At 48.3% G+C, this 25,661-nt stretch overlaps 1 protein-coding gene across 9 annotated transcripts; it reads right to left on the minus strand.

Annotated features, from left to right (window-relative positions):
• Window positions 1-23,066, minus strand: AMMECR1L (AMMECR1 like). 9 transcript variants are annotated; one of them, XR_004969274.1, is made up of 9 exons: window positions 22,600-23,065; window positions 21,438-21,546; window positions 10,057-10,500; window positions 7,854-7,964; window positions 7,380-7,539; window positions 6,646-6,736; window positions 5,069-5,165; window positions 2,248-2,370; window positions 1-1,576 (listed from the first exon to the last, which is right to left on the minus strand). XR_004969274.1 is itself a non-coding variant. In XM_036319212.1 (9 exons), the coding sequence occupies exons 3-8, from the start codon at window positions 10,461-10,463 to the stop codon at window positions 4,209-4,211; spliced, it is 894 nt and encodes a 297-aa protein (XP_036175105.1). In that variant the 5' UTR covers window positions 10,464-10,500; window positions 21,438-21,546; window positions 22,600-23,066; the 3' UTR covers window positions 1-3,480; window positions 4,183-4,208. The 9 variants fall into 9 exon arrangements, 6 of the variants coding, with proteins under 6 accessions (XP_036175105.1, XP_036175106.1, XP_036175103.1 ...); XR_004969275.1 differs by adding an exon at window positions 4,766-4,959 and having other exon boundaries at window positions 1-3,480; XR_004969272.1 differs by having other exon boundaries at window positions 2,248-3,480; window positions 22,600-23,061.
• Window positions 23,067-25,661: the final 2,595 nt, after the last annotated feature.

Here is a 25,661-nt window from a genome sequence, read left to right on the forward strand (position 1 = left end):
AGTTTTTACCCATAATGATTTATTCTCTACAATACTTCGTTAAAGAGTTCAATGATTTGCACTCAGCAGTTATATAGCCAAGAGCCAACCAAATGTAATACGAAGAATTGGTCTGAAGTCCTTGCACTTGAAGGCTATACAAAGTCTCTTGCTTCAAGGAAATAGGAAAATTAATAAAAAACACACAAGCTCCCTAGGCTCCAGAATCTCAACAGAAAATAACACCAACAGTTAGTGAAATTGTAGGTGTTAACATGGAAAACAGATCTTGTGCAAATATTAACACCTAGGACTTCTGTATAGATGATTTTTATTATAAACAATAAAATGTTATGTCTCCATTACAAACCTTTCATACTGAAAGGATCTCTAACATGAATTGCTTTAATATTATGAAGCAAAAAAAGTTTAAGAACCTCACAGTGGAAACAATCCAACACCGACAAACTCTAGTGATGAGACATTCTCTTTTAATGTAAAACAAACACAATTCATAATTACAGAGAGAATGTCCCAGCTGTGGGTGTTAGGAGACAAGCTAACTTTCCAGACCAAAAGGCACTCACTGCCAGGGACAAAACAAGCTCCGAGCCAAACCAGCCATGTGGGGGTGGTTCCTTGAAAACAGCGGTCACCTACTGTCCAGCTTGAGCAGCCCAAGGACAAACGGAGCGAGCAAAACCGTCCCTTCTCTTTAAACCCACACGTGGACTGGCCGCCCTCATCGCCGCGCAGGGGGAGTGTGCGGAGAGCAGTTCAGTTCTAGTTTGGAGCTGCCATCCCCCTCTGCACAACGGCCACATGGATGATCCAGACTCAGTGTTTTTCCTGAGCGCCACCTGCCACACCTTCATGAGGTGGCCATGACCGGGCACTCCCAGACTGCTTCCTGACGAGGCCCCGTTTAAGACGGACACGGATAGCGCCATTCTTTCCAGAGCCACGTAACTTTCCTTGGTCAACTCTGGAGTCCCTGTGACAAGCAAGAGGACCCGGAGCACCTCTGCTGCTGGGCCTGGGTGGAGCTCAGGGCCTGGAAGCCCCTGCCGTGTGGTGCTGGGCTTCACCAGCCATTCCTGTGCAGATTCCCAGCCCCTGGTGTGTGGGTTCAAACTTTTCTGTTCACTTTCTTAACGGCAGGTATCCTACCCCACCCCTGATAAGATAAAAAAAAAAAATCACACTATACATTGGGGAAGACAGATAGGGCGGCATTTCTACGAGAAACAATAGGCTTGAAAAGCATGGCACTGTAAATGCTTGCATGACCAGTTTCACTGAGCGTGCTCAGGGGTAAAATTTTAGCACCATTTTTTTTGCTTTTTTTTTTAATCTTTAGAAATTAAACACAACTTTTAACATAGAACACTTGAACAATAATGAAGTGTAGCCCTATAGATCAATACTGTTGTACAAATTGAAGGTGGATGGTTTAGTCCCAAACTGACCACCCTGACATCAATCCATGGCACCGAAAAGTAACTGTCGTCACGTTTGTAACAAGACATTTATTATTCTCAGCAGCAGGCAATCATGAAACAATCCCTTCATCTTCAATAGCTTTTTTTCATTACCTCTGCAAGGAAAAGTGGCAAGAAGTGAGAATCCAGCCCAGCCTGGGCATCCGATGTCAGCCCATTGTCCCTGCAGGCGCCATAGCCTAAGGGATAACGCCCAGCTAATCTGCCCACCTTTACTCCTCTCTTCCAAGAAACGAGACAGCTATGCCTATAATAGCATGTGTCGTGTCTTATTGACTGTGTCCCTGTCCACCCCCTTCCCCAATTCCTGGCAGAAAAAAACTCAAAAGGTCTTTTGACTTGACTATTTGCCCATTCTGGAAAGCCACACCATCACCACATAAACTTTTAAAAATAAATTAAATAACAACATTGTGTCCACCAGGTTGACATCCAATCACTTCAAGAGTTCTCCAAGTGCGCTGCTGGACAGTTACCCTTAGGGTCTCTCCTCCCACCGGCCACTCCTCCTGGGCCCTTCCAGCAGTGCCTCCGTCACAGTGCTGCCACAGCCCCTTCCAAGTCCCAGCTGCCATCAGCTCTGCACCAAGCGGGTGAAGGCTGGGCAAGGGGGAAGAGGAACTTGCTGACAGGTACTTAGTCAGCAGCTATGGGAAAGGGAAGTATGCCACAGGAAAACGGAATGACCTAGACTAAAATGAGCTGCTTGGAACCCCGTCCCGGTGGGGTGAAGACTCCCAGCATATTAGGCAAGATAACGATTCACCTTGTTTAATTACACAGCTTTGTCCTAAAGTCCTGTAAAGGACTGAATCAACTGTCTTCTCACTTCTACAGGGAAACTAGGAAAAGGAACTCCTCTGCTTTTCAGTCCCTTAAAGATGTTTGCCTGAAAAGACAAAAAACAGTTTGGAGACCTGGATTTTCTCCTGTGACAATGTGTCTTTCTACAGCCCGACCCAGGTGCTTGTGAACATCTATGTCTTCTGTGAACCTATACAGCTATAGGCACTGCTACCAGGCGAGGAGTGAGGTAGCCAGGTGGTAAGGAGGAGGCCTCCCCTTTCACGCTGCACGCGGCAAGGATGTCAGGACCTCCTGCAGGCGTCCCAGTTCATTCCTCAGCAGGTTCCACCACAGAGCTCCCTGTGCAGTACAGGAGACTCACTGCGAGAAGAGCGCCAGGAAATCCAACTGACAGCAGGGTTAGAATTAAACCTTGGAGGCTGGCTGAGCAACGAATGCGATCTGCCATGCCATCTGGGGGCTTTCCATCTGGATGTGGGTGTCTGTCCAGGAGCCTCACAAGACGCACGGCGCCCACAGCCACCCCGAACATGGCGTCCACTTATGAAGCATGGAGGTTGTCATCATCTGTTGGTATGCAATGAACTGGACGTTTAGAAAAAGGAATTTAAAACAACCTAAAAATGTGTCTTGTTGGTCTCCGTTGCCCAGACTGCCAGGGGAAAACACATCTACTTGATCTGGGGAGGCTACAAGGGTGCAAGTGGGGTCAACCTTCAGGAATCATGACTTCCAGCTCCCACCGTGTAGCCAGCAAGCAGGTGGCCACGTGCATGCCGAGGGCCTTCTGAACCCACAGGCAATTCTCACTAGTCATGGAGGAGCCCCAATCCAACGGAACCCCATAATGAGGAAAGGCTGAAATAAGGCTTGGGCCCCTCGAGTTCTGTTTCATTCAATATAATCCCGTTCTCCCACCCCAACCCCGAGTCAGCTGGAGGCAGACTTGGCAACGGAAGCTAGCATCATAAAATGGTGCAGTAATAGAAGTAACTGGACCAGGAAGAGGAGGCGTCTGCTCCAATGATGTCATAGCCATTGGTGGCCACAGGGGGGTGGGACTGGTCATGCAGCCGTGTGTCAGGAGTAATGATTGTAGAGGGGCGGGGCATGAAGAGTGCCATTCTGGAAACAGTGCTGTCGAGAAGCAATATACTCTGCATAACTGATTGTCACCTTCTCACTTCGGTACCTGTGTAAGGAGACAGGGGAGGGTATTATGAACCCCAAGCACTTCATTCAGTAAAGTCACTCAGCATAGAAAACCAAAAGCTTATTCCACATTTTGAAAGAATAAAATGGAAGACCAAGAGCAACCTTACTTACAGAAAATGAAAGACAGCACAAGAAAACAATGTTGTTATTACAAATGAACGAGATGAAAAAGCACAATCACAATACCCCTGAGCAGGGGTTGTCTGCACATCCCACCTTTAAACACTACATATGCTTATCGTCAGGCTGCTCTTAAGCAATCTGCTACGGGGTCTGGAGGAAGAATCTCAAGTCAGAGGACATGGGTGGCAGATTGGAAGAGGACTGCAACCAAGGCCCAGTGTAAACTGCAAGTCTACTTTCGGGTTAAAATGAGGTAAAATGACAGAAATACAACCTCAATTTGCAAAAAGTAACAAGCGAGTTATTTATAACCAAAAGGGCACAGATACCTAATTCTGGGTCAAATTCTCATAAAGCAGGTTAAAGGATCCTGGGGCTAGATAGGACGGCCTCAATTCCTGGATGAATAAGCCATCTATCCCAGGATCATCAGAACAGAATTCATAGCACTTTGGCTTTGCTCTGGAAAGAGCCATGAGTCAGGATGCGAAGCATGGGTGTTACAAACCTATGGAGCCTACTACAGACCACAGGAGCTGGGTGTGACAATCCTTACCCAGAGCCATCTCTTTCCCACTGTAATCACTCCTCCACTGCAAGGTGATTATTCCTGAATTTTGACAGGGAAATGGCTGTTCAAATAAATTATAATAATAATAATGATAATAATAATGCTTTGTATTTGAAGATTTATTTTTTAGTTTTTCTTGGAATCCAAAGCATTTAAAAAACACTGGGTTATCTTCCAAATAGACCTGTGAGGTTACTGTATGATCATTCAGCATTTTACAGATCAGGGGCCAGAGGCCCACAGAAGCCCATAGAAGCTAAACCTCTCAGTGTTTTTGATTTCAGTAGGGACGGGAAGAGAACTGACATCTATGCTTGGCCCTGGTTTAGAAATTCCTCATATATCACCTTACCACAACTTAAAACAACCCTAAAGCATTATCATTCACTTGTTACAGACAGGAGAGTTTTCCACTTAGAGTGGCAGAATAACTGAACAGGTCCCATGGCTAAGTGGTGGGGCTGTGTTTCAGACCCCAAGGCCACATACACTCTACCACACTAGGCAGCCTCCCCAAAGAAGCATTCACTCCAAACAGGCAGGGGCGTTTCCTTTCAACTCTTCATACCAAGCATTTTCTGACTGTTCCTTTAAGGTGCCACCTGATCGCCTCAGCCTCCCCCAAAGCGCATCTGGCACAGACACCCACGACTTGCTCAGTGGCCTCGCCCTGCTCCCTCTGCTCTCAGCTTAGCTGTTGGGACACTCAGGAGGCTGAGTCTTTGCTGCCATGTCTCCGCAGGGCCTCACCGCACCGCACTTCTGTGGTTAGGAGACAGCAGAGATACTTTCTTCCCCTTTCCATCAACAAGTACCCTCCATGCAAACCCAACTAAATTAAAATGACAAGGAAAACGAGACAGGGGGTTACCTGGTGAGTCTGATCGTTTTTCTGAATTCACTGGTAATTGGAGCCTTGAAGCCACCTTTCCTGAGCAAGGAGTCTATTGTCTGGATCTGATCCCAGTCTGAGGAGAGGAGACACATTGAGGTCAGCGCACAGTGACAGAGGGGCATGCTCTCACACGGGGAGAGGCGGAAGCGGCCACGTCTGCTAGGGAGGGGCAGGGGGAGCCCTGGGCACCGAGTGGTCTGCTCACTGACAGTCCAAGGGAAACCTTGGCGACCTGAGACAGTGGCCTGACACATGCCGTGTGACTGTCCCCAGGCCCTGCTTCTGTATCTTTCCTGTCAGAGGTGATCCCAGTGTCAATATCTAGGAACAAACATGGTCCCAGCGTAGACTGGCTGTGGGCCTAGTGCTGGGAGCCAGGGATTTCTGTGGAAAGAGAGAATTCAATTCTGCAGCTTATATTCCTCAGTGTGGCCTTCCTTCATTTGAGGATTTCTTGGAGTCCAGTTTTCAATTATAGAGAATTGATAGTAGGAGGGAAGCTATTTCTTTAAAAAGGATGGGAAAGTTGTTCACACAGTGCTGCTGTGTTGTTCTTGCATGTTTGTAACAGATAAAAACCAAACAAAAGTCCCTAAATTACTGCAGTATGTGCCACTTTTTAATTTTCCCAAACAATATTCAAATGGCAAAAGTACTCTGATTATTTACCGAAGTTATCATCACATCTCAGTATCAGAAAATACTTATGGTGTGCCCTCTCGTACAGAAATACGGGATTTATGATTTCAAAAAGGTGGATAAAAGGCTTCTGTTTTATGTCACATCCTCACTGCTTTTGAAAAAGTTTAAACACAACCACAATGAAAATCAACAAAGCAACTTGCTGGCCACATAATTAGTTCACCGACGTATTAAACTGGACAATTTTCTCTATTTCAGGTTCACATTTAACAAATACTGTGTGCGTGTTAATTTACATATTAATTTTTAAAAAAACCAGAATTCCAAGAAAGAAAGAATATGAGGTTACACATCACAGAATGAACAAGCAACATTTATAGGTATTCTTTTAAAGGGAAAACTCCCCAACCCATTTTCCATCTTCAATGTCACAGTTTAAGAATTTAGTAACTACCAAGTTCCTTCGCCCCCAACACCTCTACTGCTAAATTCTTTAAAAAATAGGATTAATTACATTTTGCCTTTTTCCAAGTATAATACTGCTTAATAATTCATGACCAAGAGTTCAAAACTCCTGATATGGGCAGCTTCCCTTTACAATGAACTCCATAATATGGTCAAGTTGATTGGTGGAATTTTACTACAATCACCAATCTTGGAGGACAAGAAATAAAGCTATTCCCTGAAAGTGAAATAAGTAAGTAGGAGCAATCATTCCCCCCTCCTTCTCCCAGCTTCTGCATCGTTCAGAGTTCATTCCTCCTTCTAGAAGAAGCTGGTAGGTATTAAAAAGAAGGGCACTCATTCTTAGTGGCATTTGGGCTGAAAGACCACACACTCTATTCTCCTGCCTGTTAGTCGGCAACACCATGTTCAGTGTTGTTCAATGAAATTCCATTTGTCCAACTCACCTTGCTCCTTAGCAACCTCAGGTAAATATGTGGCTGTACGTTTGACACCTTTTTCATTGATGAATTCAATTCGTATTCCATGGACCCCTACCTACAAAAAAACCCACAACCAAATAAATGCACTGATTTATTCTAAGGACATTTCAGCCACCCACACATGACCAGGAGAACCTCCTGATTTCATCATGAATGCTGTCAGATATAAAAGCCAAAAAAACTAGCTTGAGAGAGGTGATTCCACATGTAATCACCTAAGTGTATAAGGGTTATAGGAATAAATTCTTTCAATTGCTCATCTGATCATCTTGAACACTCTACCTTCAATCTAGTCCATTAAATGAACATGCCACAGGGTTTGATCTGGCTCAGGGCCCTTCACAAATGACTCTAAATAACAACTTCGACTCAAGGGCTCACCAAGAAGGATCTGGAATATTCCACTTTATCATGATTCTTTTGTTGTTTATTTAATATTATTGTCATTAGTTTTAATTTATCTTTATTGTTGCAAGTATTACAGATGTCCCCCTTTACTCCCCCATCTCAGTATTACTTATTAGGCATGGGAGAAGGATGTGAACCAAAGTAGACTTGGAAGAAAGAAATCTTCATAATTCTGCTTCTGATATTGTAGCACTTTTTCTGTCCACCCATGCTGCCCATAATTATTTCCAAACTCAACTGTCACATTCTTATACCCTCTCAATGAAGGAGATACATCACCATGTACTAACCCGAACCCAAATGCAACGCAGAGTTCCAAATGCAGCTGTTCTCACCTCCCAGTCCAGGTAATCACTGGCATCCTCAAAGTTAGTAAGGAGGGAGACAGAGCAGGAAAGTTTAGGCAGCTCCTCTCGGGTCAGGGGGGGGAACCGACTGTCCTTAAGTGCACTGGAAGGGGACAAAAACACATAAGTGAGGCTACTCTGGATTTGGGAGCATGTGCCCGAATATTTACAACTGGAGCTATGCAGAGAACGTCTATTATCCATTCATACTCAGGTGCTAAAAACAACTTGATGCTATGAACTGTCTATACTTGAACCAGTAAGTGACTCACAGATTACAGCCTCCACAGTTCCTGCTCACCAAGAGAACACTCATTCTTTATTACTTTGAAGACATAAAGTCTGGCAGTTGTTTTCGATTCTGTAGACAAATTTGATCACCAATTTTTCCACCAATCTTATGCCTCGTGTAATTACCTGGTTAACGTGTATTCCCTGAGTCCTGAATGAAGATTCATGGCTGAGAAGGTCCCAATGCAGCCACGAAGCCGCTTGTCCCGCCCTGTCTTCCATGTCACAAAGAGCGGACTAAAAAAGCAAAACACAAAACACTCTCCAGCCCCAAATCAATCATGGATAAGAACAAACCTTGGCTTTATTCCTGTTCATTTGTTATTCCCCAAAATGATTGCTTTCCGAACTGCCAGCTCCCTGCAGGACTCCATTCCCCTCTGGGAGGCGTACAGTCCCGGTGGGACACAGAGAGGACACCTCGCAAGGCGCATGAAGAAAGGCCCTCTGGGCAGCCTTTCCCACGGCCTTGCTGACACATGCATGTGCTACAGTCCTCTTCCTCTGTCCAGGACTTCACTTTTTTTTCCTTCTAATTCTCCATGTCCTTCTCCTCTTCTTTACTCTATTTTGAATGTCCAAGTTCCCTAGTCCCACCCTTCATGCAGACACACTGGGCCTGTGCACCTTCTCCTTCTTATCTGCACGCACTCCCTAGAGCCCCACACTGTTCCCATAGTTATTTCTGCCAATGGCAGCTACAGATATCTCCTGCTCATAAATGTTCAGAAAAGAAAAATAATGTTTCCAGAAGAGAGGTTATTATTAGCAGAAATCACCACCTTCTGTTTCTCGGCTACATCAGATGGATGGTGGCGGGTTTTCTAGGAAGAAGTCTCGGGTCTCTCTCTCTTCCTGAGACTCCTCCATGCTCCTATGCCTTTACCTCTTTGATGCCTGAATTAAACACTTCTAAAAAGCAACTTAAAAATTTCAAGTTACCTACTTCTTTGATCATTGTTACAAAGCAGATCTCCCACCCACACGTCTTTCCCTTATACTAACACACTTGAACAGCACCAGCTAGAGTTACTGTCTCAACACTACTCCACAGCCCTCAAGTAGTCCACTGTCTGCAGGTGGGAATAGGAGCCCAAATAGAATGGCCCTGCAATGCTGCAGCCACCACCCACTCTCCCAACCTGTGTCCTTCTCCTTTAGAGATACGCCTGCTCCCACTCAGACCCAGTGGGATCATCTGCATCTGTTCTGCAGGGTTTTTCTGACTATGGTACCCTGGGGCAATACTGCCCTGAAAAGTCAGGACTTTTTCTCTTCATCTCTTCTCCTCTGACACCACCACACAGGAGGGACGACTTCTGCTCTGCTCTGCCCACAGTGCACCACACACTATTTCACTTGGTGCCTGTGGCTGGAGGACTCAACAAGTCTCCCAAGGACAAGGACTTTTCATGCCTCTGCACTCCCTGCCCAGTGGCTGTGCAAGGCCTTTCTATGCTGCGTGCTCCACGCACCTCAGAAAACAAAGCTCAAAAGCTCTTCCAAGCCAGCTCAGAGCCGCTCCGATTCCGAGCCAGGAGCAGACACTGGCCTGAGTTTCCTCAGTTTGCACTTGATACACATGCGCCTCCCATCATTGGCACGTGAGAGGGCTGGGGACAAACAACAGAGTCTTGAATTAAAAAGAGTAAAACAGAGCCCTGGCCGGTTTGGCTCAGTGAATAGTGTGTCGGCCCGCGATCGGAAGGGTCCTGGGTTTGATCCTGGTCAAGCGCATGTACCTTGGTTGCAGGTTCGATCCCCAGCCCTGGTTGGAGCACGTGAGGGAGGCAACCAGTTGTTGTGTCTCTCTCACATCAATGTTTCTCTCTCTCCTTCCCTCCCATTCACTCTAGAAATCAACGGAAAAATATCCTCAGGTGAGGGTTAACAAAACCAACTAACCAGTAAAGCAGATTCTGACATGTGGGTGGGGTGCCAGCAGCCCTGAGATTTCCATGGGATTGCTGTTGAACAGAGGGAGGGGACCCTGTGAAAGCATCGCAGCTCCCATTAAATGAGCTCCCAGTTCACCTGGACTTCAACACTACGGGGGTCCACAACGATGTGACAGAGTGGCGATGTGACAGTGTGACCTGTACATTTGAAACAACAGAAGAGCCAAGAAGAAAACCCTGATTTCCAGAACATTACTTTAACCAGAACATTACCTACGCCTCCTCCAAATATAACCTAGTCCCTCTCCAACACTGGATACTCTAGGTATTTCTCACCATCCTCTTCCTACATCACATTCAAGTTTTTATAAGTAGTGGGAAGATGCCATCCTGCCTTTCTCATTGTCCCCTGCTCTGATGGATTTACTCACTAGGGGTCATTGGTGAATCTAGGAAGTCGTGGCTGAGGGAAGCCATAGAGGTGACAGTAGAGGACATCAAAGCAGTAGCAGCACATCTCTGCGGTCACCACCAGATTCTTGGTGGTGTTGGCAGTTCCATTGGGTCGGGGAAGAGGACTCAGAGCTCCCGATGCGGGATTCATTCGTGTAATGGGGGAATTTCCAGGTCCCAGAGTTAAGTCTGACACATTCTCCCGACCACTGCTGCCATCTGCATGCTGGTGGTTTTGAAGAGGTCCTGAACTAGAGCCGGGGACAGTGGTGGACTGGTTCCCGTGAGTGTGCGTTCCACTTCCAGATAACTTGGGCTTCTTGACCCCACAACAGCCTGCTGCCAACTTGGGCTCGAGTGGAGGAACGCAGCGTCTTTTTCCCATCCTGACTCAGTGCTCGCGGTCTGGAATGTACAGAACCCTAACCAAAAAGAGAACAGATAAGCATTGACTCAAATGGTTAGCCAAAAAGAGAAAACAAAAACAGAAGAAAGAGTCTCCACACAGAGGCAAGAGTCATCCAGGCTCGCTCTCCCCAGGTCACAGGGCCACAAAGGATCCCGGGCCAGCGTGACGAGAAGAAACCCCGAGTTCCACAGCAGGAGTTCCTACAGGGAAATCACTGTTTATTTTCCGTGAAGCTACGGTCACCACGGGCGGAGGCGGGCAGCACAGTGCTCTCTTGCCTGGCCGGAAGGAAGGGTGAGCAGCCCATGAAGCTGGACGGAGGGCGGCATTCAAGGCCGGCTGGAGGGCAGCCCTGGACCTCGCAGACTTCCTCCGGCTGCTTTCTGCACCCTAATTTCAGAGGGCCCCAGTGAGGCACCCGTGCTTTTCCTGGCTGACCACATCCTTTCGGCATTCCTTCATCACTAACATGAATGATGTGTGATTTCAGCCCCCGACCTTAGTGAAGGTGAAAAGCAGTTAGCTGCCATTCCACAAAGAGCACACCTTCTAACACAGGGCTCCCATCTTTCTGTCCTCACAGCTATCATTTGCAAATGCTCATTTTCCTTGGTTATCAGAACTCCACTTTCTACACATCTCTCTAACCTTTTAAGACCTCATTCGAGAAAAGCTACACCTAGTAGAAACCTTTATTCATACAATGACCCAAGCTTCATAGTCCTTTTGTGAGGTAGCCTTTCTGCCCTGTCATTGCAAAGCAAACAAATGCAAAGCCACTCAGCTTAACATAGTGTGGCATCAGATGGGCCAGAAAGCCATCTGATGATGTGAATGGGAGGGAGGATCTTTTTACTAAATTTTTTTCTTAAAAAGCCCAAGGTAGAAATGTATAGCTATAACATGGCCAAAATCCTCTTTCTGTTGTGTCAAAAATCACAGAATCAGGAAATAGAGATCCTATTTATTTCAATATCGATTATACCAAAGTTTGTAAAATTCTCTTGACTTGAGGAAAGTATACTGGTTTTTCTCAAATGACTACATGTTTTAGCCCTTCCCTAGATATTCTCCCTAAAATTTTCTCTGATTTGAACACAAAGCACATAACTGCCTTTTTATGCATTGCTCTAAAACATAGTGTTTTGGTTATAAATTCCACAGCCTTTTAAATCAAATAAGATGTTTACCTACCCACTTGCAATGCCATTAATTCTACAAAAACAGCCTGTCACTTGAAGTTGAATGAGATATAAAAATTTCACAAGTTTTACTCGTTTATGTTCTTGATATATGCTGGTCCATAACAAAATACATATTTTTGTATCTAGGGTAATTTTTAGTGAGTTGAAAGAGCTGAGGAATAATACCTTTGTACTCTTCAATGTTTGGCTTGAAAATAGGATTCTTTTTGAGAAAGCCTTATGCACTTGATCCATTAAAACTTCCAGAAACTATACTGATTCTAAGCATAGACTTTCTTGTCTTGTTCAAACATTTAAGAGAGGGGGCAGAACATCTTGGTTGAAAAAGACTGACTCCAGAACCAACTGGCCTGGGTTCAAATCCTGATCCTTCAGGCTTGCCTCTCTGACTCAGTTTCTTCACAATGTGAGTAACCAGACTTGCCCCCGTGGTTGTTAGGAAAATGAGTTAACATATGGGAAGTGCTTAACACAATGTCTGGTGTGTAGTGTCAATTTACTCAGCTGCTCTCACCATCTGGGTTTTGTTTGACTGCTCCCACTGGCACGAACTCCTGGAGGGCCAGGACTTCACTGTGGAGTGCTTGCCCTGAACAGGTGCTCTCTAAACAGGGTTTCACAAAACCCTCAAAACCACTCAGCAAGACAGACGATGCTACTGTCATCTTACAGAGGTGGGACCTCAGGCTGAATAAGCCAGATAACCTGCCTAAAGGCAGACTGCCACTAAGAGGCAGAGTTAGAACTGGGAGCACAATCTGTATGCTGGACTCCAAGGCCTGGGCTTTCCCATCAAGCCACAAAGTGTGAGGCTTGCCAATAATAACCGTTGGATTCAGCCCCTTTCCTAAGGGCATGATGGAAAACAAACTACATCCAAGGGTGTACTAAAAACTAGCTTAAGAGTTTGCAGAACCTTGCCAACAAAAATGGAGCAAGAAACAAATTCAAAACCAACATCTCAGCCATCACCTGGACAAGTACCAATTCCCCTGACATTGTCATTGGAGTTCACAATGGATGTCACTGGCTTCTGAGCTCTCATTTAACTTTCCACCTTGTATGTAACGTGTTAAATGAAGCAGAACAATCTCTACAGAGTTGGAGTTTTAACACCCAAAATTCAAAAAAACAAAGAAACGCAAAGGTTAAAAAAAAAAGAAATCTTTGCTCATTCTCATTACACCAAAGCACACCTGAAGGAAGAGCTAGATGTTAGGAGATTGTGACAACTCAGGTGTTTGTTAGCCGGTGTTATCAACTACCTGACTAGGAAACACCCCGGAACAGAGCAACAGAAGAGATTTCACACCACACCAAGGCAGAAGAAACGAATTCTCGGAATATTCTGCCTACACACAAAGTACAACCACTGATCTGCAGTGGGAACAAACACAACAGATTACATTTAACAATTCCCCCACGCCCTCCCAAGCTACAATTTGAAATCAAGAGAACCAACCCAAATCTTGTGACTCTTTAGGCCCCAAGCATTTCTTGGGAGGCCATTAAGCAAATAATTCAATCGATATTCTCAAGTAGTGACCAAAGGCAGCACTTTATCTTTCAGTATAAAGCAAATATTAAGTGAACTACAATAAAGAATGTTAAGACTACAATAAAGAATGTTAAGTAGCACTGGCCCGGTAGCTCAGTTGGTTGAAGAGATGCCCTGATGCTCCGAAGTTGTGGGTTCGATCCCCAGCCACAGCACATACAAGAAAACAGCCAGTACATGCACGGATAAGTGGAACAACAAATCCACATTTCTCTCTCTCTAAAAATCAGTAAGTAAGAAGAAAAAGAACGCTAAGTAAAACAGGGTGCTGGTAGGAAATGCTTTTATTTATTACATTAACCCCTATCCACCAATTTCATCAAAACTTTCTCTTTAGAGACTCTTCTAATCCTACTCCAACAAAGCAGGCACCTCACCACAACCAAGTAGTCCGAGACTCAGCTTCCAGGACCACCCTACAATAAGCAGGCACTCATTTCTCCAAAAGCTTGGCAACTGAGAGTACAGTGTAAGGTATCTCAGAATAACAGCGCTAAACAAACAAAAAACCCCCTAAAGATATACTCAACACCTCTTCTAAAACAATGTGGGAATTTGTTCTTACTCTTCCTCAAAACCTCTTAAAAACTAGCAAAAATGGTACTTTGATCCTAGTAGGAGTAACTGAATAGTTCCTGCAGTCAGTTCATCTGAAATAAATGGAATCAAGTGTAAAAATCCTTGCTGTATAGACACATTATGTCACTGAGACCCTCTCAAGCTTTCAGTTGGTTACTTTCAAAACTAAACTCACCCAGTCCAGTGGCTCAGTGGTTGAACACTGACCCAGGCCCTCCAACAGGTCTCAGGTTTGATTCCTGTTCAGGGCACAGGCCTGGCTTGCTGGCTTGATTCCCAGTAGGGGATATGCAGGAGGCAGCCCATGGATGTTTCTATCTCTTTCTTTCCCTCTCTCTAATAAGTAAGTAAATCAATAAATCAATAAAAACATGTTAAAAAACAAAAAGCTAAACTCAAGGGCCACTTTAAGAGCCAGTAGTAGTGATCTCATTTTCCTCTGTTCACTAGATATCAATGAGAATGAACTAGGTAAAATGGATTTCCACCAGATGGAGACAAAGTTGTACTTCCACAAAAAGCTGGAGGAAATAAAAGGAATGACTGTTTCACCTCCTAACTTAGCAAGTGTCAAATAAATATGTTCTCAGTGCTGAAGAGTCATCACACCTTCCTTGGGGTCCACCAGCTGGCAACTCCTCCTCCCTTCCTGTGGGGAAGCGGGCAGGATTCTACCGTCATTTCAGTCCCAGCCAGCCCTGCAGCCACCCTCAGCCTGAGTCTCAGGGCTGGATGCCTTTACCTTTCACTACACCTCACCTGGTGCCCTGCATATGGTATACACACCAGCCATCTTATCTACAGATTTCCTAGTTGATTTCATTTAAGTTTGCCTTTTTATAAGAAGAACTAGAGCTCAGTGCATGAATTCTTGCACCAGTGGCGTCCCTCAGCTTTGCCTGTGGGATCAGGAGAAACTGGCTCTCCGACATCCTGCGAGGGGTCCTAGATTGCATGAGGGCGCAGGCCAGGCAGAAGGACCCCACCAGTGCATGATCGGGCCGGGGAGGGATGCGGGAGGGCTCCAGGGCGTGTCTGGCCCGGCTCGTTCAATCCTGATTGGCAGGACCCCAGCAGCAAGCTAACCTACTGGTAGGAGAGCCTGCCCCCTGGTGGTCAGTGCACATCTTAGCGAGTGGCTGATCGGCCTTAGCCTATCATTAGCATATTATGCTTTGATTGGTTGAACAGCCAACCAGACACTTAACATATTAGGCTTTTATTATATAGGACTAGTGGCCCGGTGCACAAAAATTTGTGCACTCGGGGGGCATCCCTCAGCCCAGCCTGCCCCCTCTAACAGTCTGGGAGCCCTCACAGGATGTCCTACTGATGTCCCTGTGAGGAGCGGGCCTAAGCCGCAGTCTGGCCTCCCTCTGTGGAAGGCAACTGGCCGATCAGGTATATAGATACTTTCTGAAGGCAGCACAGACTCCTTCCTTATTTCTTTCCTCTGTGGTTGGAGAATAGGGGACTAAAAGGTGGACACACAACTGTGGCCGGGCCTGGGCCTCTTGTAGGCAGCAGAAAGAAGGAGAGGGCTGGGGAAAGTCTAAACATGGTTTTCTTCAATTGTCCTCCCTTCCTCCGGGCCCCTCGCTCTGTTCTCCCCTTGTTGTGGTGGACGCTTGGGCCTCGGACTGACAGGAGCCCAGCGACAGTGGAGTTCAGCCCTCTCACTTCTCAGCTGAACATATAACCGCCTCACATTCCAAGTGGAGCTGTTTTCAAGTGGCTACAGTGCTGGCAATTCATGCCTCCCGGCCTTTCCCCTCTCGGGTTTCCTCCTTGGGTCAGTTGCAAACTTCACTGAGACACCGAAGCAACTGTGCCCTGGTACTTCTGCACTGGCCCCTGCCTGGGCCCACACCAGCAGGATCCCAGCTGAGGTCCCCTCCCTGCACCCAGCGCTCTCCTCCCTGTTCTACCACTGGGGGAAGGGAACAGCTCACCTTCTCTGGACCCTGCCAACCTGGCAGGCTGAGGCACAGGCCAGGCGATGCAGCCTAGGGTGCTGGTGGCTGCGAGCCTTCTCCCCCTCCCTGAAGCGTCGGGTGGGGTTGCAGCAGCTCACAGCCGCCCCTGGGCACCATGCATGGAGATACCACTCTCCACTGAGCCACTGTCTGCCCAGGACCTGTGGGGGTTGGGGTGGCCTCGGGCTCCCACTGGCCCCACTGTAGCCAGACTCGGCTTGGCCGGCCACCCCTACTGCCGGAGTGCTGTGCATGCCCCATGGGCCTCATTGCCCTCATGAATCCCTGTGTTCTGGCCATCCCATCCCAGGAAGTGGCCATCCTGATTGCCATAACTCACTCTCCGGTGCAGTTGGGCCTGCCCAGCAAGCATGTAGGCAGGAGCTGGGCCTCTGAGGGGAAGGAGGAAGGATGTGGGCCAGGGCAGAAGTGGGGGAACTTTGTGGTGTAAACACAGCCCCCCCCCCACCTCGTGCCGGCCCCTTGCTGCGCTGCTTTCCCGAACCACTGGGTGCTTCTGCCCAGCACTGTGCTCTCGGGCCTGGGGTGGGGATGAGGGACCTGGAGCTGCAGCCTGAAGGCAACCCTCGCTGGCCTGAATCACAGTGGTTGATCAGGGAGGGATGCGGGGTGCCAAATTCCGTCTCTCTCTCTTCTCTCTCAGAAGGCCCCATGTCCGGGCGGGCGGGGCTCAGGCCCTGCTCACCATTGTATTGCTACCCGCTCTGTTGCTGCTGAGGCTGCGGCAGGGGTTGCTGACCTGTCCCAGGCCCCTGGCCAGCCTCCTGCGCCTGGACCCCAAGCAGCAGCGGAGCTTCCAGCAGCCAAAGCAGCAGCAGTAGCCAGCGCCCCAAGTGCCCGGAGCCAGCTAGGGGGCGGCGGCGGTGGTGGCCAGAGACTTCTTAGGTGCCCCCCCCCCCCCCACCACCACCCTTGCTTTATGAATCGCAAGTTTCCCCAGAGGCAGCGGCTGCAGGACACAGAGCAGGTGACAGGGGAGCAGGCTGAGTGCGGCTCAGCAGGACAGAGGGCACCGGCGCAGAGGAGATCTCCGGCGGCAGGGGAGTCGCTGCCCATTGGGGAGATGTCCTCCGCGCCGGTGCCCTCCATCAAGCCCAAGCCAGAGCCGCGCTTGGCCCACTCCTGTCTCCCGCTCTGGGTCCTGCAGCCGTCGCCTCCGCGGAAAATTGGGATTCATGAAGCGCAGACAGCTGGGAGAGCCAGGTGGCTCCAGCGCTCCAGGGTTGCCTCCTGCCTTCCTGGCCCTGGGCTGGACGGCTCCCGGTGGGCGGGGCTTATGCTAAGGCAAGCAATGCCGCTGATCCCCTGCCCACCCCCGGGTCGCACATGGGAGTGGGCCCCCTGACTCTGGTAGGCGGGCGAAGTGATCAGCACCGCTTGCCTTGGCCCCAGCCCCCGCCCACTCCCCGGATCACACACGGGAGTGAGCCCCGTGTCTCTGGTGGGTGGGGGAGGGCTCCAGTGTAGTGATCAGCACCACTTGCCTTAGCCCCAGCCCCCGCCTGCTCCGATGGCACACGGGGGGCCTAGATTGCGGCTTGCACTGTCCTACCCTGCCTTCAGTATGCAAATTAGCCGCCATCTTTGTTAGCGGTTAATTTGCATATCGCCCTGATTAGCCAATGGGAAGGGTGGCAGAGGTACGGCTAATTACCATGTTTCTCTTTTATTAGATAGGATGTTTATGGCACAACCTAATCTTTAAATACTTGGTTCCATCCTGATGCTAACTGGAGAGTGTGTCAGAAACTGGAGCTAAATTCTAAGTATTTATTCTTATCAACAATGTTAACTCTATTCAGCCCAAACCTAGGAATGGTTTAATTCATAGGAAAATGGATAGCCAATGTGGACAATTCATTCAAAAGTTAGGTGAAATATCCCCTACATGAACTTCATGGTTTGATTTATGCTAGTAGCTGTCTTCTTTGCTAAAACACTCCAGTAACTGGTCAATCCTGAACTTAGCCTCAGCTGATATTAACTTTAGGTTGCTCGAGGCTTTCCTTGGGAAGACTATACCTACTTTTTAAACTGCACTTGAAAAGAATTTTCTTTCTTTTTGAATTGATGGGGCACTTTTATTTGTCTGAAGGGCAATTTATGATTTCAGGAGCTAATACAAATGTTGTCTTATAAATTGCTGATGTTTACAAACAAGGTATAAAGACCAGTACTGAGGGGAGGACACCCTGACTGAAGTGGCCTTCCTCTCCAATACTCCGAAATCACTGCAAACGCTAAGCTGACGCTGCCAGTTCCCATCTTTGAGGACAGAGCCTAGGCTTTGGGTTACAGTCCAGGCTCAAATCCCAGCTATGATTTGCCACATACTGGAAATGCACTCAGGCAGGCTGCCACTCTGTATGGCCTTGGGCTTCTGCCACCCCACAGAGTTACTTGTGAGTAGTCAATGAGTAACACATTAAGAGCATTTAAGCAGTTCTTTGACTTATAACTACTATTTATTAAAGTACCTGCTATAACCAATACTGGCAGTGCCTCTATTAACAAAAGTAGGGTCGTTTCCAAAAACAACATAGCTCTGAATTCTTACTATTTCTACAGAAATAAGTGCCTTAAGCCCTAACTGGTTTGACTCAATGGATAGAGTGTCAGCCTGCGGACTCAAGGGTCCCAGTTTCGATTCCGGTCAAGGGCATGTATCTTGGTTGCGGGCACATACCCAGTAGGGAGTGTGCAGGAGGCAGCTGATCAATGTTTCTCTCTCATCGATGTTTCTAACTCTCTATCCCTCTCCTTTCCTCTCTGTAAAAAAATCAATAAAATATATTTAAAAAAAAAAGAAAGAAGGAAATAAGTGCCTTCATAATAAAATTCGATTAAGAACCACCTTGTGTGGGAGGATTGGCGGGGGAGAGGTCAATGGGGGAAAAAAAGAGACTCATGTAATACTTTAAATAATAAAGAATTAAAAAAAAAGAACCACCTTGAAGTTTAAAATATTATAATATTAATCTGGGATTATTATTCCAATGGCCGTAATGCTTCCCTCCTGGAAGAGCAACGATTTCTAATAAACCACCCACTGTTCTTCTCACTGTGAGTGCAGGAAACATAAAGAATGACTATTGGGCTGAAGGAGAGCTGTACACAGTTCTATTCTATCTGGCTCCTCTTAAGTTTATACTAAAAAGAAACTAAACTTGCTAGATATGCTATTATCATGGAAGTCTTCATATATATTGAGTACTGATAGCACTACTCCATCAAAGTTAGATTTCAAAAATCAATCAGATTAAAATATCTAGAAAAGCCTGGACGTGGAAAAAAAAATCAGGTTTCACCTTTTGAAGACAAGCCTCAAAATAGTCAACTAGGGGACATCACTTTACTACAGGAAATATTTGTAGTAGAAGTAGGGAAGAGGCTAAGAAAAACGAGGTCTCTGCATTTTTTTTCTCTTATTAGTATACAGGTGACTGTTCAAATCAAGCTTTAATACAGAAGGGCATAGACTGTTTCCTTCGTGTGTCAGAGAGAGAGTTAAATAAAAACTGCATCACAGGAGTAGTGAAGTGGCACCTGAGATACAATTCTGGCTGACTTATGGAACTATTCCAAACAATAGTCAAATGAAAAACGCACAAACATTCTGGTAATCATTTCAAATAATCATTTGCATATTTTTGAAACCCCATCACACACATCATAAACAAAATACTTGCTGTGTGAAAAATTTCCCTGCAAAATATAGACTTACCTATATAATTAAACGTTAGACTTAGAAAACTTCACAGAACTATACATTTTCATGTTAACTTAAAAGAAAAAAACATAAATATAGGAGTCAAAAGTTCTATTTTGTTTTTAGATCCCTTCCCTTTACTATGTGCCAGATTTTTCTGGGCTTCAGTTCTTTCTTTCCTTTTTTTTAAGTATGTTTTTATTGCCCTGGCTGGTTTGGCTCAGTGGATAGAGCATCGGCCTGAGGACTGAAGAGTCCTGGGTACAACTCCTGTCAAGAGCATATGCCTGGGTTGTGCTCTCAATACCCAGTAGAGGGCGTGCAGGAGGCAGCTGATAGATGATTCTCTCTCATTATTGATGTTTCTATCTCTCCCTCTCCCTTCCTCTCTGAAATCAATAAAAACGTTTTTTTTAAAAAAATATATTTTTATTGATTTCAGAGAGGAAGGGAGAGGGAGAGAGATAGAAATATCAATGATGAGAGAGAATCATTGATTGGCTGCCTCCTGCACACCCCACACTGGGGTTTGAGCCCAAACCCAGGCATGTGCCATTGACGGGAATTGTACCCAGGACCCTTCAGTCCGCAGGCTGACACACTATCCACTGAGCCAAACCAGCCAGGGCTGGGCTTCAGTTCTTCCATTTGTAAAATGAAAATATTTGTTCCCTACCTCCCTTACAAAGGGTTTGTGAGGCTCCAATAATATGTAAACCATGCCCTCACTGGTTTGGCTCAGTGGATAGAGCCTCAGTCTGCGGACTGAAGGGTCCCGGGTTTGATTCCAGTTAAGGGCACATACCATGGTCGCAGGCTCGATCCTGCTCCTGGTAGGGCACATGCGGGAGGCAATTAATTGATGTGAGACATTGATGCCCTCACATTGATGTTTCTCTCTGTCTCTCCCCCTCCCTTCCACTCTCTCTGAAAATCAATGGAAAAATATTCTCGCGTGAGGATTAACCAAAATATAAAAATAAAAAAGATGCGAAGCACTCTGAAAAACTCTCTAAAGTGTTTTCGTACCATTATTAATAAACTCAAAAAAAGGGCCCAGCCAGCGTGGCTCAGTAGTTGAGCATCGACCTATGAACCAGGTCATGGTTCGATTTCAGGTCAGGGCACAGGCCTGGGTTATGGACTCAATCCCCAGTGTGGGGCATGCAGGAGGCAGCTAATCAATGATTCTCTCTCATCACTGATGTTTCTATCTCTCTTTCCCTCTCCTTTCCTCTCTGAAATCAATAAAAACATATTAAAAAATAAAATAAAATAAACTCAAAGGAAGCCCTGGCTGGGTGACTCCCTAAGCTGGAGCGTTGACTCATGTACCAAAAGGATGCAGGTTCGACTCCTGGTCAGGGTGAGTACAGGAGGCAACCAATCAATGTTTCCCTCTCCCCACTCCTCTAAAAATCAATAGTAATTTTTTCCCCAGAATTATGTTTTCATGTAGGATTTTAATTATTTTCAAGATAATAGCATCACCATCACCATAACAGATTTAGGGCAAAATGTTCCAAAAATCTCTGAACACTCTTAACTGTATGGAAGAGACCCTATAACTGACCTTGATAGGAACTGCACTGTTATGCTCTTTGTTTTTTTAAAAAGAGTAATTTGTGAAGGGACAGAGCCAGACTTATGTATTAAGACAAAGAGGGTAAGTGTAGTGAATACTACATGTACCACCACCTAGGTCACTCTACTGGGAGTATGAACAATAAACTTGTCTTTGCATATTTTAAAAGAGAGCAAGTGGAAAGAACTTCAACATTAAGACCCCCACATGGAAGTAGAAAAATCAAGTAAACAAAGTAAAATCTATACCCCAAAGCCCCAACACAGGCCTAAAACAAACAACGAACTTCTATGCTAGATATCCGAGGTAATACTCACTGAAGCAGGAAGTTTGTATTGCCAGGGACACAGCTATAACAGAGGAGGGGAGCTATTTTGTCTCTGAAATGAATTTTCTTCCTTCCGAGTCCATTCTTCCTTCCTGTACCTAAGATGGAAATGCAGGTGCAGTGAATGAACAAAACCAAGGTAGCGTAGATGTTACTAAGAGTTGGTTTCTGAAAAACTACAGTCCAACAGAGCAACTGCTAAAAACACAAGCCGCCCAGGAACAGGCAGGCTCTCCTCACTTCAAACCGTTTCAAAACCTACAGCTCCGGGCCGGGCGCCCGCATCCCGGGCATCACCACAAAGCGGCGAGGACACCGGGGCGAAGGTCCTGCTGCACCTGAACATGAGGCCATTAAGGCTTCCTCCGCCACCAATTTATATCCAAACTCGCTCGCGGGCCCAGGTGAGCCGCTGCAGGCTCCCCGGCCTCCGCACACAGGCGCATCGCCCATCCTCGGCTGCAGGCCGGCGCCCAGGGTCCCCGACAGCAGGCGGGCCGAGGGCGGGCCGCGCCCCCGCGGACAGGCCGCCGGCTCGGAGCCGCCATCCCCCTCTGCTCCCCGCGGAGCAGGGACCGCGCGCTCCGGCTGGCCCGCGGGAGACCCGGCCCTGCCTGCTCTGCCGGAGCCGCGCCGCGGGCCGTGGGAGCGGAGGCCCGCGGGGACCAGGGGCGGGGCGGGGCGGCGGAGTGGAGTTCAGGTCGGGACACGCCAGGAAGGGCGGGGGATGAAGGGCAAACCCGGCTGGGAGGGGCGGGCAGCCCGGGGGGGGGGGGGAGGCGGAGGCCGCGGGGCTCCGGTGGGCGAGGGAGGGACTGCGGGGGGGCGGCAGACACAAACCGGGCAGGAGGGGCGCGCGGAGCAGGAAGACGAGACCGAGCGGGAGCGGAGGGCGCGCCGCGGGCCGAGCAGGCCGGGGAGGGGGAGCTGGGGCCGGGAAGGCCGCGCGTGGCAGGGCGGGAGCCGCCGGGAGGTCCGAGACCCCCCCAACTTTATCCGGACCCGAAACTGTTTCCGGAGGCCGCGCCCTCGTGGGACACGCGGCCCGCAGGCCTCCCCCGCCGCCGCCTTCCCCCCGCCCTGGCCCGGGCCCTCGCCGCGACCCCGGGGAGGAGGCCAGCGGCCGGCGGGGAGGCGCCGCCGAGTCCCACCTTCTCTCCCGGGCCAGGCGCAGCCGGGGCGGACGGGACCTCTCGCGCGCCGCCTTTTCCTGCCTCATGGAGCCATGTGCCTGGGGGGCCCAGAGAAGCGGCCCGCGGGCGGCGGACGGGCGGGCGGCGGCGCCGGCGGCGGAACTGGAGGGCCCCCGCGGCTGGAGGACTGAGCGGGACCGGCCCGAGCCGTCCGTATCCCGGCAGCCACCGGGGCAGGGTGACGGGACGCGCGGAGGGGCTCTCCAGGGGCTCCGCGAGCGCCGCCGGGCCCCTCCGGGCGCCGTCACGTGGCCCGACCGGCGCACGGTATTGGCTGGCGTTGAATTTAAAGGCGGCTTGGCAGGGTCGGGCCGCTGTCGAGCGATAGGACTCGAGGAGGACCCGCAGCGAGGAGCCCCAGGAGGCGGGCCGGCGGCGCCGCACACACAGCCGAGGCCGCTCGGGCCGCGTCGGCGGCAGGCGCGGTGTATGCCGGGCCGGCCCCGCGAGCGCTGGGTGCGCCGGGACTTGTAGTCCAGCCTGGCTCAGCCCCGCCCCGCCCGCGAGCGCAGGGCGCGCCGGGACTTGTAGTCCAGCCTGGCCCCGCCCCGCCCTGCCAGCATCTGGCCCGGGACTCTGCTCAGAGCCCGGGGGCTCCGCCGGCGCGCTGACTGGGCCGTGGCCTGACGAGCAACCCCCAGCCGGAATGGGCCGCTCCGACCAGCTTTCAGTCCGGCCCCTCGCGGCCGCAAGGGCCGGCTGCGCGCGCCCAGGACCCCCGGGCTGCGGGCTTCAGTGCTTTCCCCGCATACGGAGCTACTCAAACGGCGCTCGCACGACAGGGGCCTCAGAAAGAACAATAACAAACATTTATTCAAGTTAGGAATAAATTATTTTAATTTCACGTACTTGCTATTGGATTTGAATTGATGACTTGCGTATCTATTTTTTATTTTTTTATTTTTATTGATTTTTTACAGAGGAAGGGAAAGGGATAGTTAGAAACATCCATCAGTTGCCTCCTGCACACCCCCCACTGGGGATGTGCCCGCAACCCAGGTACATGCCCTTGATCAGAATCGAACCTGGGACCCTTCAGTCCGCAGGCCACGCTCTATCCATCGAGCCAAACCGGTTTTGGCACATATCTATTTTTTTAAACATATATTTCTATTGATTTCAGAGAGGGAGAGCAATCACCAACGATGATGAGAGCAATCATGGATTGGCTGCCTCCTGCTCGCCCGCAGGGGGAGCCCGCCCCAGAGGTCAATCTGGGTCCCTGGCCTCATCACAGCCTTGCTGTTTGTAGGCTCAGAGTTGCACTGAAAGTCCTATTTTCGCCCTGCTCCCTCAACCTACCCAAACTGTATGGACCTGCAGCATGGACACGCCCTGTTTTGTTTATATATTTATAATCCTCACCTGAGAATATGTTGATTTTTTTTTAAGAGAGAGAGAAAGGGAGAGAGACAAAAACATGGATGTGAGAGAAACATTGATCAGTTGCTTCCTGGATGGGGATTGAACCCGCAACCTAGGTATGTGCCCTGGCCAGGAATCCATGAATACAACGGGACCTTCTGATGTACCAGGTGAGATGCTCCAACCCACTGGGCCAGGGCGGAGCACGGCAGTCTTGTCAGCAGCACAGACTCAATCTCACACACAAGTATTGACTGCTTTGTCTTGCTATTCTGTTTATGCACAGAGGAATCCTTAGCATGTTTGTCCCCAATGAGCCAAAAAAAGTATCCTATGTAATAAAAGCTTAATATGCTAAGTGTTTGGTTATTCGGGCATCCATTCAACCAATCAAAGTGTAATATGAAAATGATGTCAAGGCCGCTCAAGCACTTGCTATGATGTGCACTGACCACCAGGGGGCAGACACTCCAACCGGTAGGTTAGCTTGCTACTGGGGTTTGGCCAGTTGGGACTGAGCAAGATGGGCCGGACATGTGCTGGAGCTCTCCCTCGGTCCCTCCCTGGTTGCCCAGGCTCCTGCACCCCTCTCTGGCCCTGATATTGCACCTGTGGGCCTGTGGGCCTGACAGTGCACCCTGGCCCTCAGCCTGGCCTGTGCCCTCTCACAATCTGGGCTGAGGGACCACCCCTTCGTGTGTACACATTTCGTGCACCTGGCCTCTAGTAGAAAATGCAAAGAAAAAATGCAAAATGGCCATGACTGGTGTGCTCAGTGGTTAGAGCATACTCCTGTGCATGGGGAAGGTCTCCAGTTCAATTTCTCATCAGGCCATATGCCTGGGTTGCAGGATTGATCCAAAGCAGGGGGTGCACATGAGGTCACCTATCAATGTTTCTCACATCCGTGTTTCTCTTCCTCTCTAGAATCAATGTTGTCAGGTGAGGATTAAAAAATAAAAAACAAAATGTACTCAGGTAGGATAAGATCTACTACTACAGACTTTCAGCATTATTGCATGTAGGCAACAAAAACAGGAAATGGAATGTTTGGGGTGCCTCTTGGATGGGGGACCCTCAAACACAACCTGGCAAAGGACAAGAAAGAAAGGAAGAGACTGCAGTGCTTTGTACAACAGGTGACTTTTAAAAAGGTGATTTCTATAACAGTGTTCATAATTCCTCTCAGTCTTGACACACTTTATCTGCTGTTGAGGTCACATTTGCCAGATTCTAACCTCTGTCTGCCTGAAATCTACAAATGAGATGTTCATATGTCTTGGAACGGGTGTGGAATGGCAGGTCCACCGGCTGTATAAGACCCAAGAAATCATTTGGTCTGGCCCTGGCAGGCATTAGGGATAAGTTATTTAAATGTTTGACCAAATAGAGCAGGCTTATTTTTAGGTTGGTAATTTTGTATGGCCTGAGAATGATGTTATAAAAATCCAAATGGCCATTGGCAGGAAAAAGGTTCTCCACCCCTGGCCTAGAGCCAGAAATTTAGGAGGCAATAGCCAGAGGTCAACTTATGGGTTTGTTTCTGAATAAGATCAAATCTTGACTTACAATAATCAGAATAAATTTCACATAATGAAGGTCTTTCCAGCTGAAAGTTTTAAAACATGCATCTGGAAAACGGCCTTAGTTTGTTT

This window comes from Myotis myotis, unplaced genomic scaffold (genome assembly GCF_014108235.1).
Source record: "Myotis myotis isolate mMyoMyo1 unplaced genomic scaffold, mMyoMyo1.p scaffold_m19_p_8, whole genome shotgun sequence".
Lineage (NCBI taxonomy): Eukaryota > Metazoa > Chordata > Mammalia > Chiroptera > Vespertilionidae > Myotis > Myotis myotis.

Excerpts from the sequence above, each read along its gene's own strand:
- AMMECR1L (XM_036319210.1), bottom strand. The coding sequence starts at position 10,463 with ATGGGAAAAAGACGCTGCGTTCCTCCACTCGAGCCCAAGTTGGCAGCA. Across the intron at positions 7,965-10,056 it reads AGATTCACCAATGACCCCTA|TCCGCTCTTTGTGACATGGA; the intron begins GTGAGTAAATCC and ends TTGCTTTTTTAG. Across the intron at positions 3,481-5,068 it reads AAAACGATCAGACTCACCAG|GTACCGAAGTGAGAAGGTGA; the intron begins GTAACCCCCTGT and ends CTCCTTACACAG.